Source organism: Peromyscus leucopus, chromosome 10 (genome assembly GCF_004664715.2).
Source record: "Peromyscus leucopus breed LL Stock chromosome 10, UCI_PerLeu_2.1, whole genome shotgun sequence".
NCBI classification, from domain to species: domain Eukaryota; kingdom Metazoa; phylum Chordata; class Mammalia; order Rodentia; family Cricetidae; genus Peromyscus; species Peromyscus leucopus.
In genome coordinates this window covers 22,296,602-22,315,404 of record NC_051071.1, presented here as the reverse complement: position 1 = coordinate 22,315,404, position 18,803 = coordinate 22,296,602, and the positions used below count along the sequence as shown (strand labels likewise).

At 41.4% G+C, this 18,803-nt stretch overlaps 1 protein-coding gene across 4 annotated transcripts in view; it reads right to left on the bottom strand.

Annotated features, from left to right (window-relative positions):
* Nucleotides 1-18,803, bottom strand: part of Grb10 (growth factor receptor bound protein 10) — a 104,043-nt gene that overhangs the window by 40,256 nt on the left and 44,984 nt on the right. For all 4 annotated transcript variants that reach the window (XM_028882958.2, XM_028882956.2, XM_028882957.2 and 1 more), the window contains exons 2-3: nt 13,527-13,605; nt 428-668 (exon numbers count right to left, since the gene is read on the bottom strand). In XM_028882958.2, the coding sequence (XP_028738791.1) occupies nt 428-642 (215 nt within the window). In that variant the 5' untranslated portion in view covers nt 643-668; nt 13,527-13,605. The remainder of the gene's footprint in view (nt 1-427; nt 669-13,526; nt 13,606-18,803) is intronic.

Sequence of the window (18,803 nt, the reverse complement as noted above, 5' to 3'; positions counted from 1 at the left end):
TTTGAAAATCCTGATGGCAATCCCACAGACTGTCGAAAGGAGCCTGGCACAGTGTGACACCAGTCTGCTCCACTTGCTTCCTTCTACCTTATCACACTGTGTCGTCTCACTGTCACGAGGGGAGGACCCACTCATGTGACTTCCATTATTGTTACAATCGTTCTGTTTTGCTATTAATTATTGTTGTGCATCTTATGGTGTCTAATTTCCAAGCCAGAGTTCACCACTGGTAGGTATGTGTAGGGAAAACTACCATAAACAGGGGGCTCAGGACTGTGCTTTGGCTTTAGGGCTGAGCTCAGTTTCCCCAAGGTTATAGGATGACAACTGTACTTGCTATTGAGAGAAACCCATTTAACTTGATTCTATAGTCATTTCCCACCCCCATTTGAACCCCAAAGAATAAAAAAAACGGGCTATACAGTACCTTCGCTGGGCCCACCTGATGGGGAGAATATGAACAGGCTGGGACCGCTGCACTTTTTGCTTGGGCGATGCCTGAGCCTGCTGGCCTCGAGAGCCCGAGGCGGCCGGCTGGTTGCCGGCGTGCTGGCCGTTCTGAAGGAGCGGCGCGGTGTCAGTGTCAGACTGCATGTTGCAAGCTGAGTTAAGGCTTTCCACGGATGAGTTAATATCACTCATTAGCAGTTGAAGGCCAAAACTATGTTCTGTGTAGAAAAAAAAAAAAAAAAAAAAAAGCAAGAGAAGAAAGAAACGTCAGTGAGAGAGGGTAGAGTTGCACCAAGATGCTCATCGCTGGGTGGTTGGGCCCTCAAACCAAATACTATTTCAAAATACTATGAAGTCGTATCATTACTTATTAATTACATAAATACATATAAACCCATGCTGTATACATATACAATATATACTATCGGGACTGACAGTGCTCCTTGCAAGAGCTAGAGACTATGTAACAAAAACCCCAGCACCAGGAAGGAGAGACCCTCTTTTGAGTTGTTGGTCAGGGGAGTTCAGGATACCCTCAAAACAATACAGGCTATTGCAGTTGCTCTTGGTTGCATTCTGGAGGTTGAAGGTAAGTCCCTATTGCTAAAGATACCATGTAGTTTAGACATAAGACCTGGAGTCGCCAAGCTGGATCTGACTTGAAAATCTCCTCCCTGAGGATTAATTAGCTTTTGTCATACCAAGAGGTGCTATAAAAGCTACTGTGGAAGAAGTAACCGTCAGTCCTACCCAGCTGTAACACTTAGGAATGTAACAGCAACGGCCAGCATGGCAAGATATAACAGTGCAATAGTGGCACCCATATATGGGTGGCAACCAACGATTTCTCTGTTTTCACTTAAGGCCTGCTCAACAGGATCAAATCATGCCTAATACTAGGAATCTACCCAATTTCCCAGAGCTAGTGAGGTCACGGATCTTAGAGGAGAACTTTTTATCACTTTACTAAAAAAGCATAATTTCTTTCTTTCTTTTTCTTTTCTTTTCTTTTGGTTTTTCGAGACAGGGTTTCTCTGTGTAGCTTTGTGCCTCTTCTGGAACTCACTCTATAGTCCAGACTGGCCTCGAACTCACAGAGATCTGCCTGCCTCTGCCTCCCGAATGCTGGGATTAAAGGCGTGCACCACACCGCCTGGCTAAAACAGCATAATTTCTAATTGCATTCTACTAGTCCTTGTATCCACAGATAAACTGTAGCTCTCACATCTTTGCAAGAGATGGAGACAATTACAAAAAGTCTACCTAGTAAAAATACAGAGAACTGATCAGGTGGTACCCAGATTCTATGGGTATATCTATACTATAACTCCTGTTCTTAAGGGAACATAGAGGAAGAAGGGGTGGAGAGATGCTAAGAGCCAGAATATTAGGAAATCTCCCATGAAACAGTGTTTTCTAAAGTTGTCAATTTTTAACAACAGGGGAAACAGTGACCTAGGATGACGGCATTATAGCACTTTATAAGCCATAAGATATGGTCTGGAGTTACCCCCAACCCCACATATGGGCTCCAAGTCACAAACTGTAAGATGCTCACCTCACAGGTCATGACTCCTAAGCATTAGAAGGAACAGAGAAAGCATTTGTGAGCCTGTTTATTATGTTCCACTTATTCTTACACTCTCCAGGCCCAGGACAACAGACTGGAGTCTTCTGTTCTTAGCCTCTTCAAGTCTAACACAGAGTTAGCAATATAGCCATCCCCTTGGGGGTGTGAGAATAAAGTCAGGTATAATGTGTTTTATAATAGAGTCTGATATAGAAGAAGCAGCTCCATTTCATTTGTTTTTTTTTTTTTTTTTTTTTTTTTCCATAAAAATAACACAAAGTGGGCAACTGGTCTACTAGTTGAGGAAACAGGTTTGAGGAATGAAGTCACTTGTTTTTTTTCTAGATCACATAAGTAGCAGAAAGCATTTCAGATTTTAAAATAATTTTAGATTGTTTGACCAGGAATATGAACAATACATGGCTTAAAGGTCTTTCTAGAATACCAGGTCGTCCCTACCCCTCTAATCCTCACACTCATATGGCAGGCTAGACAAGTAGTTCTGTGGTAGAGTGCTTCTCTAGAACACATGTGCACCAGGATTTTGTTCTTCAGCACTACAATGTCTTAGATGGCCTTTCTTGGGTACCCCTTGTTTCTCAAGACTAAAGGATGTGACCACAAAAGATAGTAAAGGTTACCAGAGGATACGTGGCATGATGTAGGGAATGGGAAGAAACTGTGCATTATAGGAATTAGTACCTTTCTGGGGGCGGTGAGGAGACAGGACACAATTATGGGAATATATGGGCAGAAGCAGAACCTTGAATCCCCCTGGCTCGAAGCTGCAAGACAGACCCTGATGGGAACTGGATAGCGTAAATGACATATGGTGTATCTAGGTAGTTCATATTCCAAGGCCATCAGGAGACACAAGACAGCAGGCTGCTGAAAATAGTGGTAATGAGCCCTTGCTGTCTGACTGGTATAGTCACTACTGGAATAAGAACAGAGGTCCTGTGTAAGAGATGCTGACAAGGAGGGGACAGTGGGCTGTGGACACGAGAGAAGCACTGAGGTGGATACAAGGACTCAGATTGTCAGTGAAATCTAGGAACTATACACAGGGAGAAGGGGAGGAGGATGCTGATATAGCACAGGTTTTGGATGGTTAGACAGTAACCCTATTGCTAGAGAGTAAATGGATAAAAAGTGCTGAACTGGTAATAACAACTGTAAAACTAAGATATCACAAAGGAGATTTCACTTGCCTAGCTAGGGTTTGACTGGCTAACAAAGACTTCAGTGGGAGTAAAAGTCACACTAGGGTTCACAAGTCTAGGACTTCAGGAGAGTTCTAAAATACATGCTTCCTGAGACATCTATACTCAGGTTTAGTTGACATACTAACAGTGAGTTAACCTAAGCTCTCCAAACAATTAGGTATTCATGTTTCCACCCACAACTGAGCATTTCTGCCTTGATGGATCTTTAAGAATTAACACTGGGTGAAACAAAGTTTACTATACTAATAGGGATGTGGCGGGGGCAGGCTAGCTCAAATTCACTGAAGGAATTCCTACGTGAACCGAATCTTGCTATACACAGAGCTATTTCCTAAGTGTTTTGATAGAGGAGCGCTTGTAAGACACTGAGCCTCATTTCTACTGCTCTGGTCCTACTGAAACGCAACGACAACATGATTCCTGATCCAACAGGGCCCCCAGCCTCTGAGAAAATGAAATGGCTTGGATCGTGCTGGCAGATTTTCATTTGTAGCTATTTTTCCCCCAGCTTGCCGTAGCCTTTGGCTGTGCCGACCCCTGGTGGCAGGCCCTGGTGTCTCCTGGTTTTTTTCTTTCTTTTCTTTCTTTCTTTTTTTTTTTTTGTCAACAGGTAAATTCCTGGCTTGGTTTTCTACACTAAAGCCAAGGCCAAAGCAATTCTGATATCACACAAATATTATTCATATAAAGCACGTAGATGCTAGGAGAGACAATACATGTCCAGATTACTATCTTTTCCTCTAAAGTAGCAACTTCTTTAACTGAATACACTTTATTGGGTGGTCTCTGAAAGAATACCAGGCTAATCAGATAGCATCTAGTTACCAGGTTACAATCTTCACCAATCAAATACAGCTATTATATCCTGATTTTTCAAACCTACTGGCTTTCCACAGCCACAAAATGAAAATAAAACTTGAAAGCTCAAAAATGGTTTACTCTACAACCAACTTTAATACGTCCTATGAGAACAATGACTAACTTATTTATATGTTTAGATTTAAAAAAAAATACTGTGAAAGGACTTTATTTGAACTTCCTTAAATTCTAATGTAGACTAAAAATTGAATCTTCTAAACCATTTTTTAAGTAGCTGAGTCTTCAGGGTCTACGCCAGTCTTATTTTTTAAGTAATAGAATAAGATATACTGAAATCATGTTAGTTCTTTGTCTTTCCCCACTGACCTGTCTCACATTCAGTTCTTGCAAATATTATATAAGCTTATCATTTTCTCAGTGAGGACCTGTGTGTCTTTTCTGTCCACATGGCCACTTGTTAAACTGTTTTGTAGTCCTGTGAACCTGAGTGAATCTCCAATAAACTGTCTGTGAACAGAAGTGGGAGAATGAGGCAAACTGATGTTTCTAGAAATGAATGTTCAGATTGTCTATTCAAAGCTAGCCTGATGAAACACAATTTTCCACAAGGGTATTCCTTCAGAAAGAATAGTAGGAAAGAAAAGAAATGACTTTATATATACAATTTCACCTCAGATGAATTTGTAAGAAGGTGTTGTCCTGAACAAACATGGCTGCCAATCAAACCCTTCGTAGTAGCTGTCTCCCTTCCCTAAGAGCCTAGTCTCAACTGGGCATGGACTTTGCCCCAAATATTTGAGGTCATCTGATCTCAAATTCACATCTCTTCTTGCTTCACTGTTATTAGCAAACTCAACGCTAGTTTTGTTTGGAAATACATATAAATTCAGTTAAATAAATTCTCATTTGGTTCCTAAGCCATGACTGGCAAATGTCTCTCACAAGCCAGGTAAGGTGTGCTGATCCGGGAAGGGCAAGGAGAGGGGAGCAGTGTTAGCCGAGCAGGGTTTCACTCCCGGGCGCACCTTAGCACCTTACCACACTTCTTGGTTCACAGCACCATCTAGTGTCTTTTTTACGCGAACTGGAGATTAACGGTGGTTCCCGATTTTCTTCACTAAATTACTCTCTCTCTTTAAAGGCATTTGCAGTACGCATATACAATGTATCTGTTATGGTGGTCCCTTCTTCAGAGACCCCCTCCAGTGAGTGAAAACACTCAGGGTCTGCCTTGCTTGCTCTTGATTTTACATGGAAAGTACATCTGTTAGGAAACGGAGAGTTGTAGGCAAGCTTGTGTGTCTGAATGAGAATGACTGAGTGTCTGGGAAGAAAAAATTAAACAGTATTCTATCTAAGAAGTTCTGACTCTTCATTTTGGACCATGTCATTGTTGCCATTTCCCCAGGCTTGAGATATTTATTGGAAAAGTCATTTAAGTCCCCTCAGGCCGGGTCAGAGACACAGCATATATTTGGTCTGTACTTGGTTAACTACACATACTACTCCATGTCATCCCAATTAAAGGATCATGTTTTTCTAAGCACCTTCTGTTTCTAGTAAAGTTTTTTTTTTTTTTAAATTCAGTCAAAAATCAGTACATATGCTACTTTATTTGTGTTTTCTGATTTGTTACTTTACGGCAATTGCTTAAAAAGCTTGAAGACAGAAATGAATAAACACTCTTTCAAAATACACTTGAATCTAAAAAAAAATGACCTAAGGAACATGATTTCATTGTAAAAAAAATAGTTTATGGCATTAAGCAACTATCACAGTTCATCCTCCAGTCTGAGGTGGCAGAAATCAAGCAATTAAATACGGTACAGATGTTACAACAGAAAGCTGGAAGTTCACTAATATTTTAGTAAGTATCTTCAGTAACTAGACGAAAGATGTTAAAATCCACTCTAGCTTTCCTATGTTTCATTTTTTAAAAAGTAGATGAAGGTACTGTTAGCCTTCTCTAAGGTTTCATATATCCATGGATTCAAAAAAACATACCGCAAAATTATTTACGGTAACAAAATCTATGCATCTACATTGAATATGTACAGATGATTTTTGCATTCCTTTAAAACAACACAGTACATAGCCTATATTATTTATGTAGAATTAGGTGTTGTAAACAATCAAGTAGTAATATACATGGGGAAATGTTCCCATTTTATATGCAAACCCAACACCATTTTGCACACGGAACTCAAACATCTGTGGCTTTTAGTTTCTTTGGGATCTTGAAGTCTATTTGCACAAATGGGAAGACCCTCACATGTCAAAAAAGTGAAGGGAGGGTTGAAGAGCACATTACTATAAGAAACTCAGATACTCCTCGGTGGATGGATGGATAAAGAAACTGTAGGCTATCTACACAAAAGAGTACTATTCATCCTCAAAGGAAGGGAATTGTACACCATGAAAACAGTTACACACATAAAAAAAAGAGTTAATGATTGTACTCCATGAGGGACCTAGAGTAGACACAGCCATAGAGAGTGCGGTGAGGTGGCAAGTAAATCGTGAGGATGTGCAGGGTGCCCAAGACTGGCTTTGTGGGGACCTCGCCGGGTTGTACTGAGAGCACAGGGAAACACTGTCTATTTCTTAGGTGAGTTGCAGTAAACATGGGGCTCCTCTACTTAAGAACATGAATTGTCAGTACAAATTTCATGTGTATTCACTACTCAAGATGGTGGCAGGAAGCAGCTGTTCAACGTGGTCACATATTTCAATGGTGTGTGCAAAGCTCTCCTGCCAATGGAGCCTCAATAAACAGAACTAAGATAAACAGAAAGTGTGTCTACTCTTATAGACAGTTGAAGTCCACAATAACCCAGGGGCAACTAGTGCCATAGGCTAAAGTCTAGGGCAAATCACAAAGTTGACAGCAGATAACTTGATGGTTGGGCAAGGACACACCATCTCCACCCTCTAAAAACAACAACAAACATCAGTAAGAAAATGATTAATTGCTTTTTTACTTTGATTCTAGTGAGATTTATTTTTAAAACTATGTTGCAGGGAACTGTACAGTAAGTAATTCCATTTAAAAAAATAAGGAAAGCCACTCATTTTACTCAATGATTCCATTCATTAAAACTAAAGAGCTGGCACCCAGTGTTCAATGACCGACCCATAGCAAAGTGTGTAGTGTCCTTCCTCAGATTTTACAGTATCCTCCCACTATGTGCAAGGAAGCACCTGGGCATTACTAAGTCTCTTCCCAGTTCTTTAAAATGACTTGGATTCTACACCAAAGATTCATACAACACAGAAAAGGAATTTTCCACTACCAAAATGTTTCAGCCTGCCAAATGAGAACCAAAGACCTGAGCTGCAAATTACATTCTAAAAGCACAGATTCAGCCATGCAATTTCTATTTTTATTTTTAGAAGATACCTTGTATATGTGCATGGTCTACAAAGTAACACTCAAAAAGGACACAAGATAAATTATGTCTTTCTTAAATCTTCCTTAGCAATCTGATCTGTTTCTTTTCAACCTTCTAATTTCAATTCCTACTTTTTTTCTATTACATCATAAATCAGGCAGAAGCCTGGGTACAAGAAACTATATAAATAACTTGTCACTTTAGAAGGTTCCCATTTTCCATCAACCCTAAAAATATTAGTCTAGGAACACTGGACTCGAAAAAGGAAAATCAAGGTGATGGTCCAAAAGTCTGTCACTCATGGGTAGTGAGCTCTCAAAGAGTCAATGTTTTAAAACTAAATGAGACATTGGGGAATCTTTATCATCATATTAAACAGAAACACCATACATTCATGAACTTAACTCTATGAATTCAAAATCTATTCACCTATTCAACACTGTCTCTTTCAACATATATCTGAATACAAACTACCTATCCAACATTATTTAAGGTACTAGAATACAGATGTTGATAAAATAGACTTCCACACTATTCATAAAGCACCCCATATTTTTAAAATGTTTACTGCAAAGGGTAATTATTTGAGAAGGATATGTTTACCCTTACTTGAAATTATATAATGTATATATGTACTAAAGCACCACATGGCGCCTATAAATGTGTAATACTTATGTCAGTAAAAAATATTCGTGCCACCAAATATAATGAAGACTTATGCAACAAGCTTTGGAAAAGGGTCATGATGCTAAATATAAAGTAGTAGGGAAGGATATGAAACTTTCTTTTACAACTTCTGGAAAAGTAATTCCTTCTATGAAGTTAAACCTGCTCCAGTTTAAGTGGCACCGAACCGGGAGTAGTATGTCCTGTAGGAATGTGAGTGTGGGCTCCCAACTGAGAGGGGTCATCTCAAGAAGGGATGGTTTTTGGCTCCAGCTTAGGGGGAAGTGGGAAGGTACAGCAGGCTTGTGTCCTCAGATGAAGGGATTCTTGGCAGAGTGAAGTTCCTGGTCTATAAACACACTCCAGAGGCCAGCGCTCCTCCCAGCATGGGTCTGCTCAGTGCTTAAGAGAGAGCAGTTGACGCCACCTCTGTTTACAGACAAGGCAGTCGTAGAAAGGGCACTCGGCTCTCAGAAGAACCTCAGCCTTAAGGCATCAGAGGCAGAAAGCCATCCCAGAAGAACCCAGAGTCAAAAATCCCAGGAGACAGAAGCTAGCTTCTAGGACAGAGACGAGGCTGCAGCTTCACCAGGACAGCACACTCAGACCAAGGCTGGATGAGTAGACCATCTAGAGTCATCTCCTACTGTGCCCACAATGCAGGACTCCTCGGGGTTCTGTGGTGAATATATGTTCTTGGAGTGCACCTGGAGGTATGAATCCCGGTCTCTAGGGCTGGATTCAGGGAATAGTAGAAATGAGTTCCTAAATATTTGAATGTCTTGAAACTCCAGGTGCTGGAACCAACTTCCATGTTGTTGGTGGATGGTACCTCTGGTGCGTGATTAGATCAGAAGGGCTATGTGCTGAGAATGGGTTAGGCTCATTTGTCTCTCCTACCAGCAGCAAACACAGTCAGAAGGTAGCAAGGAGGAAGACACTGCGCCTTGTAGAACTATGATATCAAAGATGTCCAGAGTCAAACAAACCCAAACTGAATCTGCAGTCAAACAGGCACAAGTGACCAGTCATGCCCATTCTAAGTGGTAGAGCAGAAAGTGAGGCAATTGGATGCTGGGCTCCCACCCCTACTGATTGGTGGGATCTGCAAACAGTTTCTAACGCTACTGAAACATCTTCTCTGTGGAGGTTCACTGCAGCCCAGCATACATCAGTGTCTTAGAGAAAGGGTTCACAGTGCAACAAATATTAGCCATGCCAACAGAAGTGACTTTGGAGCCCCCCCTAAAGTGTTTCTGAACGGCAGGGGGCTCTTTACATTTGGAAAACCTCTAAGTCCTGACTTTCAGATAGAATGTTTATAGGAAAAACAACCTATCCCCAAATCATTCTCTTTACCTGAACAAGGAGAGAGAGTTTTAATACTGGTTAATTGTAGTAGTTTTGTTTTTTTTTTCTTCTTCTGTCTCTCTCACTTTTGTTAAGATCTGAGAACAATGTAATGGAAAATAATACTGGATTTTCAGAGAGCACATGCTCTTATATTCTACCTAGGAGAAATTTGAAGATTTTCTTTCACCACTGATCATAATTAAGTGAAAGAATTATTTATTTTTAAATTGTTCCCTGCTCAATTTGAAAGGGACTTTATTGGACAAAACGACCCACACTGCATGACTGATAAGTTAGACCAGTGTGAAGCCTACTGCTGCACCCCCTGGGAGCAGCCCCCGCCCGGTGTTTCCCATGGTCTTGGTAAGCAATAGACGCTTGTATGATGCAGGAAGGGATGAATGAATTAAGCCACAGGAGAACTACCCAGCAAGCAAGCAGAATGAAAGCAAACCTGCCACAGCAACAGGAAGATTGCTGGGCTAAAGCCCTTTACTGAACCTCGAGTATCCTGACAGCGAGAGGAGACATGAAACATTAATGGAGCCCAATTATCTGCTCAAAGGGACCAGACAAAAGAGTGGCGTGAACTGGCAGAGCATCAGCAAAGCAAGGCCCAGAATAGCTGAAACTTGAAAGATGGCAAAGGATGACAATGGCTTTTTCAATTTTGCTCCAAGTAAGGACCAGGAGGAAGAGGTCGGCTGCTTGCTTGACACTAGCCAAAGACAGAGAATGCAAGCTCCTCAATGCCTTTTTGTTCCCATCTTCCTTATGAAGATAAATGATCTTCAAAGTGGGAAGGAGGGAAGAAACACAATTAATGGGAAGCCAGTGTTCACTGTGCAGAGGAGACAGGAGGGATAGATCTTCTCAGCTGCTCCCAAACCCATGGTCACAATCTCAGTGTGAGCCACAGAAAAACCCAAGAATGAAAAATGAAGGAAAATGGCGGATAAGGACCAAGTTCCAACATGCAGGCCATAAAGAACAGAGGGACAAAAGGCTCAACAGATGGAATCCACCAGCCTGGGTTCAAGTCTAGCCCCGGCCCTCAAAAGGGTGGGGTCTAGACATTGCTCCTACCTCAGGCCTCTCTGTCCTTCCTATAAATATGGCCCTGGTAACAATTTCTATCACGTAGGCTAGTGAGATGGATTTGATGAACTAAAATATGAATCCAAAGTTCTCACTATTTCTAGAACCTATTTTTAGAACACAGAAGTCACATAAACACATAAGTAGAAGACCGAGCCAAGGAATCATGTCAAATTTAACAGTTTATAACTCCTCATGCTATCTGATACCATGGAACAACCATCGTGACTTATAAGTATCATTATCTAGTATGGCAAGAGCTGTTTCATTTTCCATAGTGCAGAAGGAATGCAGACATTAGAGATTTTGTGGGGAAAGAACTAGAGATGGTTCTCCTACTTTTTAACATCCCAACTCTAACAAGGGTGCTTAGGCATTTGGATGGAAGTAAGGGAAATTCTGGCAATTCCACCCCTAAGTATAAACCCACGAGACTTGAAGTCTAGAGATTTGGACACTTGCATGTTAATGGCAACAAGAGCCCTACAAATGGTGACAAGGTAGAGGCAAATCAAAGAAATGTCCATCCAGAGACAAATGGAAGTCAACATAGCAAGAGTATTATTTAGTAATACAAGATATGGGGCAATAATACAAGCTAACATGGACAAACCTTGAAATTCAGAAAGACAGCACGTAGACTAGCGATTATAAGAGGTAGGAGGATTTATTGTTTAATTGGCTCAGAGTTTCTGTGGAGTGCTAAGTAAATTTTGGAAATAGATAATGACGATGGTTGTACAACACTTTGAATAAAATCGAATTATACACTTCTGATGGTTAGAACAATAAATTTATTTTACATGTTTTTCCACAATGAAGAAGTGTTTCTTAGAAATTGTTGAGTGTACTTTTAAGTATTAGAAAATGAGCCATTTTCAAAGGAAAGTGTGGCCCTTCCTGTTGGTACTGCTGAGAAATACATGGAGTGCTTTTAGCAACTGCCACATAAAAAATAAGCAGCTTATGTTAGGAATGAGATAATCAAACAGGAACGACAAATCCTCTTTGCCAGAGAGAAGTAAGAGGTCAAGGAAAGGCACAGCTAATCTTCTATTCTATACATTAGGTCCTCTGTAAGGAATTGGCAGCTCTGGGTCCCACATATGTGCAATCCTAAAATGTGTATCAGAAATTAGGAAGCAAGAAGGATCAGCATAGTATCTTGGTCCTATTCAGCCAAATTGTCCAAGAGGGCTTCTTAAAATTAACCTCACACATTGAACTTGGTTCTGGGCATAGGATGGGAGGAGAAGAGGGTGGTTTGGGGGAAAGCGCTGGGAAGGCCTCCTGCATGCTCCTGTGGGGCTCCATGCTTGCCTGGAGACAAGCTGATCCACTCTCTCCCAGGAAGGGAACGGCCTTTGTACTGCACTGCCGGAGAGCTGCACACCCCAGGCCTGCTCACCACAGACTCCCAAGTGCTGTGTGTGTGCCAAGAGGGAAGATGAACATTGCACTTGGACACACTTGAAAGAGGGACTGTGCCCTTGTGTTCCCCGAAACCTCCCTTAGAGCATCGGCTTCCTTGATTTCCACTCAGTTGGTTTCCTTAGTTTTCATGTGAAATGAGTGTCCACAATCAGAAGGAAGACAGCATGCTTTATGTTTCTGCAAATTGCCTGTCCAGGCTCGATGCTACCTTTGCTATTTGACATTGTCTTTTTTATGACAATGATATCTCAACTTCAGTGAGATCATTTGTCAGTGGTATGGTGTATTGAGTTATAATTGTCCTATACTTCAAACTAGTCCTAACAAACAAGCACTTTCACTTATATTATCTCACTGGAAAATTTTCTAAAGTGTGAACCTGAGTTTGTTTGTTATAGACAATCCTGGCTCGTTTATGAGCTGCCTAATGCTTGAGAAAATACTTATTTGATTACATGGTACACTTCAGTGTTTATTTTTTGTTAAATGTCATCCTCATTTTCATTAGACAATTTAGAAAAAAAAATCTGATTACTCGAATTACCAGCTCAAAAACATATGATTTCTTGGACTTACACTTAACTTACCAGCAGCCCAACAATGGGCTATGTGCATCCTGGTTCCATGTCAGGATCAGAGTCTTCAGTCTTGATCAATTTCCATTTCTTAGATCTAACTTACCATATTACTTTCATATACATTTAGAGACCTTTCCCTCTTCCCCACAGTGACACTCTCAGAAATTTAACAATATAGAAAGAATAAGAAAAGGGACAAGAAGAAGAGAAAAGAAAAGGGAAGAGAGATGCCAAGAGGACATACATGCAAAACTAGCATACATAAAAATACAAACATGCCCAAATATAAAGGATTCTGCCGTGGAGTTACACAACACAAAATTCAGCAGTTCCCAGGGTGGAAGGACCCTTAAAAGGTCAAAGAGAAGATCTACCCCCTGTGGAGGTACCTCAACAGGCAATGGCCAGTTGCCTTCATGTAGAATTCAAAGCCCTAGCAAGGTAAGAGGTGAATCCCAGATAATTCACACAAAATCGAATTTAACTTTTGACTCACTAAAGTTTGCCCATTGAAAGGAAATATATAATGATGTATGTGTTAGATCTTACTGGCCTTAAGAGAAAATGAAGATGCTAGAATCTTATTTTATTGATGGCAAGAACATTCTAGAATATGTAGTTGGATTTCCATACCCCCAGGGTTCACATTTATGGGTTGAACCAAGCACAGATCAAAATTACTGGGAAATACTGTATTAAACAGATGCCTATGTTTCCCCTGTGTCATTGTGCCCTTAAACAACACAGTGTGACAAGTGTTTCAACAGTGTCATACCACATCACTGTGCATGAGGGGATGAGCACAGGTTCCAGGTTTAGGACATTTTATACTAATGACTCAGTCACCTTCACATTATCCTCAGGGGATCGTAGAACCTCATGGATACCAAGGACCACTATGAAGTTCTCATGTAGTTATACAGTTATAGTCGGTTCTTACCTGGCTGCCTTCTTGATTGAGAAGTATAGCCAGTCCTGGCCGGGTTTTGTGGTTTAGAAGATGACTGCCCCACTTTGTCCTAGAAAAGAAGACAACGGAGTGAAAGGAGGCACCGCAACCCACCACCACTTCCTCTCTCGCTCAGTTCCTTCTTTCCATTCTATTTATTTATTCCCTTTTTTATAGTTTTAAATGACAGTTGAAACTGTGCTGTGGAAGGGAAACCAATCATGGCAAATGGTAATCCGTTGTCAAGGGAGTTAGAAGGTGCTCCTCCTGTTTTTGATTTCCCCCGAATAGTAATTTAAAAAGGACAACTGCTGACTGCTCATCTCGGGCAGTGAATGTCAATAATCAACACTCTATGGAACACATGGCACTTTCGAGAATTGCGAGGTAAGCAGTCTTGGACTTCCTGGGTCGGAAAATCCCAGAGAGGGGCCATAAAGAGCTCTTTGCAAACAAAGGACGAGGAGCTCAGTGGCACGTCGATGGAGATCCAAAATTCTAGAAAAAAAAAACCTTCATAGAAGCACCTCAAGCCAATGAAAGAAACATTAAAATATGGGTAGAAATATGCCACCTTTATATCCATATGCTTACAAAAAAGAGCAGTGATTAATTCTTGGTAGTAAGATGTTAACAACTTCTTATAAATCTGTAAAATCTGTGAACATTTTTGAAAACACATACAGCACTTCTGTAATTAGAAAGGTTTTGAACTGTGCCAGAAGTACAGTGTGTTCATTTAAGTCTATTCATTAATATCTAGTCACAAGCAGAGCGCAGATTCCCTTTTACAGTGGGATCAGACCCCAATAAATTCATCATAAACGCGCAATATCCGAGGTAAAAAGTGCACTGAACACATTCGAACGGCTCCACTTTGTACTCGGGACACGGCGCACTATGGAGTATTTCTTGGTTCTCTTATGACCTCGAGGCTCAACCTAGCAGGAACTGTGACTCACAGTCACTACCCTGCATAGCAAGACAGCATCATACTACACAACACTAGTCCAGGAAAAGACCCAAGTTTAAAATTCAAAATGCCTGTGCTGAATACATATTGCTTTTACACAATCATAATGTCAACTGGACTTTTGGAGTTGTTTGAGAAGATGGTTTTTCCCAAGCCTCAAACTAAGCAGATTCATGCACTCAACAAACCATATTCCCTGAGAAGTCTCAGAAATCACAAGTAAACTGGGCTATACAGACATACCTTCTTAAAAGACAAGTAGCTTACGAAAAGAACCAAGGCAAATAGTCTAAAGTAGAACTAGAAGTTCACGTGTTTGTAAAATCCCCAGATGAAAAAAAAAAGAAAAGAAAGTCACCTTTTAAAATCAAACAGGTTAGAAGTTCAGGTAAGAATTCTGTTTCTGTGAGAAGACGTAGACTTGAATGAAGAAGAGTGGCCCTTAGCTGAAATGCCTGGGACCAACAGTTTTTCATTTCTCCTTTTTGGAGAATGTGTGCATGGATATCTCGATAGCTAGATCTTAGGGATGAAATTCAGGTCTAAACATGAATTTAGCTATGTTCCATACACACCTTTTTCTCACAGTAACCTTATGCAGTTCTTTTATTAATTGTATGCAGGGTCAGGAAGCAGATTTTCCTATTGAAGTCTTTTTTTTTTTTTTTTTTTTTTTTTTTGAGACAGGGTTTCTCTGTAGTTTTTGTTGCCTGTCTTGGATCTCGCTCTGTAGACCAGGCTGGCCTCGAGCTCACAGAGATCTGCCTAGTTCTGCCTCCCGAGTGCTGGGATTAAAGGCGTGCACCACCCGGCATTTTTTTTTTTTTTTTTTTTTTTTTTTGCCTAAAGTTTTTAATTTTAGAGTAGTTCAGATTTCAGGACTTTCAATTAGAAACAGTTAACCTGTGTACTAAAAATTAAGACAGCAGAGTAAAGTCACCTACTGACTGGGGCATTGACACCCAGAAGGTCAAGAGCAAACGTCTGCCCGCCATTCTGAGGCAAACAATGTCATGCTGCCAGGAGCAAGGGAATGAAGGGCAAGGCCAGACTAAAGGTTTCCTCTTCAGGTTAGTTTCTGTTTATCTGTGTGTCTGCTTCCTAGCTTCCTGGCCTCCACGAAGATAGAACTGGGCAGGGGAGAGAGAGAGGGTGGCCTTGTGGTCACAGCCTCCCTCATAAGCAGGAGGCCCAGGGCTTGAGAGGAAAGCTGGGTTTCTTCTTTGAAGGACAGGCTAACAGCAAATACTTTTTAGACGATGGTTCTTAATTACTATGCTGTCTGCCTCCAGAAAAAGGTGGGATGGGAGGGTTGGGAATGTGTTCCAAAAGTTCTTTACCTGAAGCCATACAGGGCTCTTTCTTAGTTAATGCTGGACCTTCTCAGATCCGTGTGGTTTTTGGAAGTACTTGCTGAAGTCCAAGCCTGACCTGCCAAGCAGATCGGAGTAGAAACATGCCTTTGTGAAAATGGGACAGGAAAAGCCCACCCTCTCTTGGGTGGCCCAACTTGGGCCACTGCACTAAATGGTAGAATGGGACTCACCCAAACCCTGAAATCGGTGAAAAGGGACAGTGAAGATGGCCAGCTACTTTTTGTCTCTGCATTAAGACAGCAAGGCTACCTGGTCTACACTATCAGATCCCTGGACCTTTCACTTCAAGAAATGGCGGCCAATGGAGCAAGGTAAGCCAGGGAGGGACAAGGGCTGGGTGGGGCTCAGTTGTCTTGATTGACTCTAGGATTCATAAGCCATGTATCCGTTATGACTATGTAAAGGCAAAGGGAGAGCAAAGACTTGAGTCAATCAAGCATAAAGCCCAGGCCAGAACAGTTTCCAGGAGCCCAAAGGAGAAAAGAAGAGCTCAGCATGCCAGCTGTCTCTATCAAGGAGCAAGACTTTTCATCTGTAGTGGTGTCAATTACACTTTTTGCTTATGATTCTATTTATATAAGCTGCTGAGTCTAACATGAAAATGTTTGGGCAGTTTCTGGCCAGACTTCAAAAAACTTGTCTCATATGTGCGTATGTATATGTGTGTATGATAGAAAGGTGGGCATGTACACGCACGCACGCATGCGCGCTCAAATTTTCACTTAAATCTTACTACTAACCTAAATACTATAACTTCTTAAAAGGCACAGAAAAGCCCTAGTATTCCACATTCGGCATTTCTAGAACATAACTACCTCCAAAGCAAGCTATTTTTGACATCAGCAAAAGCAACTTTGAATTGCTTAACTTTAACACCCCTTCTGCTATGTTATACATACACACACACAGACTGAGTTATTCATGGTAGTTTGTCAATGTTTCATATTTTAAAACACCTACACTGAGATGTTGCATAGCATACACTTCCTCTGTTGGATGTGTAAATCCAGTGAGTGCTGGTATCAAGACAGAGCGTACAACCCTCACCATGTTCTAATTATAGAATATTTCCATCACCCTCCAAAGAAATCTCGTGTCCGGGGCCTGTCAATCTTGACAAATGGTTTTCCCAAAATAAAATGCCTTTGCCAAGTCAGTTTTATTCCCGGTTTTAGATCCGGCATTCCCATATCAAGGAGGCAGCTTGGCCTTAAGGCGAAGGACACTGGCTCTAGAATTTCTGCAGATGAGCAGCTACGTGACCTTGGGGAAGACTCCACAACCTTAAGGGCTGTTGTGTGATCTTGCCCATAAAACTCCTCAAAGTAGATCTCAGCTGATGCTTCCACTACAACCACTGTTGGACCGCTTCTCCTACCTCTTGCTTCTCCACCACCGCCTCTCCTATGAAACCTCTATCACCATTTCAGTCCACTTCTTCCTCCATCTTCTCTATGGCCACCACCTTCACCATCACCTCCCCTATGTGACCTCCCAAGTTTATTACCAGATCACCCTTTCCTTTTCCATTATCTCCTCCACTTCTATCATGCTTCTACCTCCTTCCTGTCATCTACTAGCACAACTACAGTCTACCTCCTCAGCTTCCAGCCTGCCTTCCAATGAACTCTAGGACCACCTCTCCTCTACTAGTTTAATCCCCTTCAACCCAAGATTGCTATGATTTTTCTCTCTACCCAACACCACCTCTTACATCCTCAACTTTAACAAACCCCTTTCCTTATGAAAAGACAACTGAAGGCTACTTTGTAAGAACTGTCACCAGGGAGAACCTTAATCTACTGTGAGCGCTACACTAACTTCAGGCAGCACCTAGAAGCTCTACCTGGAAAATCCCTACCCACATCCCATAAATATCCAATCAGTGAGACTAACAACTCCAGCCTTTAAAGTATATAAGACTATCAGTCAAGGCACAAATTGGGGGCATCAATATAATTGAAGAACAAACCATTTCTAAACTGAATAAAAAATATTTTGATTCTGATCTCAAGAAATTCTGGCCCCATGACTTAAAAGTTTTGGAAAAGGGGGAAATTCCAGGTTTTCCTCTCTGAATATTTTCCCCTATCACTTTCCTCTCCTCTGTCATAGAAAATTATTACATATAATGAGTTCCAGGGATCCTCAAAGAACCAGGATAAAAGGTCACAAAGAAGTTCATCCCTTTGGAACTCAAGAATCACCCAGCAACATACACACTCACCAACCTCCAAATAAAAAGGAGCATGCGCTAGTTAATAAGGCAATGTGGCATGCTAGCAAGTAAGAGTTCAAACTTGGAAAGGCAACACTGGACATTCTGGTCTGCTAGTTTTAGGGACAATCCCTAAGCATCTCAGAGCTTCAGCTGCCTTGTCTAAAAATAGGAGTCACTACAAAGGCACTGCCATCAAAATGAACCTAGATTCTTCAGTTCCATGCTTTGTATGTTCTCTCTTGGTTCCATTAACTCCTGTAACATCACACATTAAGAATAATTAACTGGATGGAGTTGCCTTCAGAGTAGAGTACCAAGCCCACAGCAGGCATACAATATGCCTATACTCTGTCCCTAGTTTAGCAGAAGGAAGGCATGCACTCCTTCCTTGAACTTGCTCAACAATAATCTCAGAACTTGGAAAGGGCCCTCACTGTCCTGGCTGACCGGGAAAAGGCCTCAGGGTTGAGTGTGATGTAATCCTTGGTAGTGGTTCTTCCTCATCTCTAAGTCCCTGTAGAGGGCAGAGGGCCAAGGGTAAATGGCAGCTCATGGCCAAGAACCCAGAGGCAGAATGAGATTGGCCCAGAGCTCCTAGATCCCCACAGCATATCTAGACTAGGTATGAATGCTCTTCAGGACAGGTGTGAGATGGGTGATGGTTCAAGGTGATACTTCCTTAAGATCTGTTGTGATTT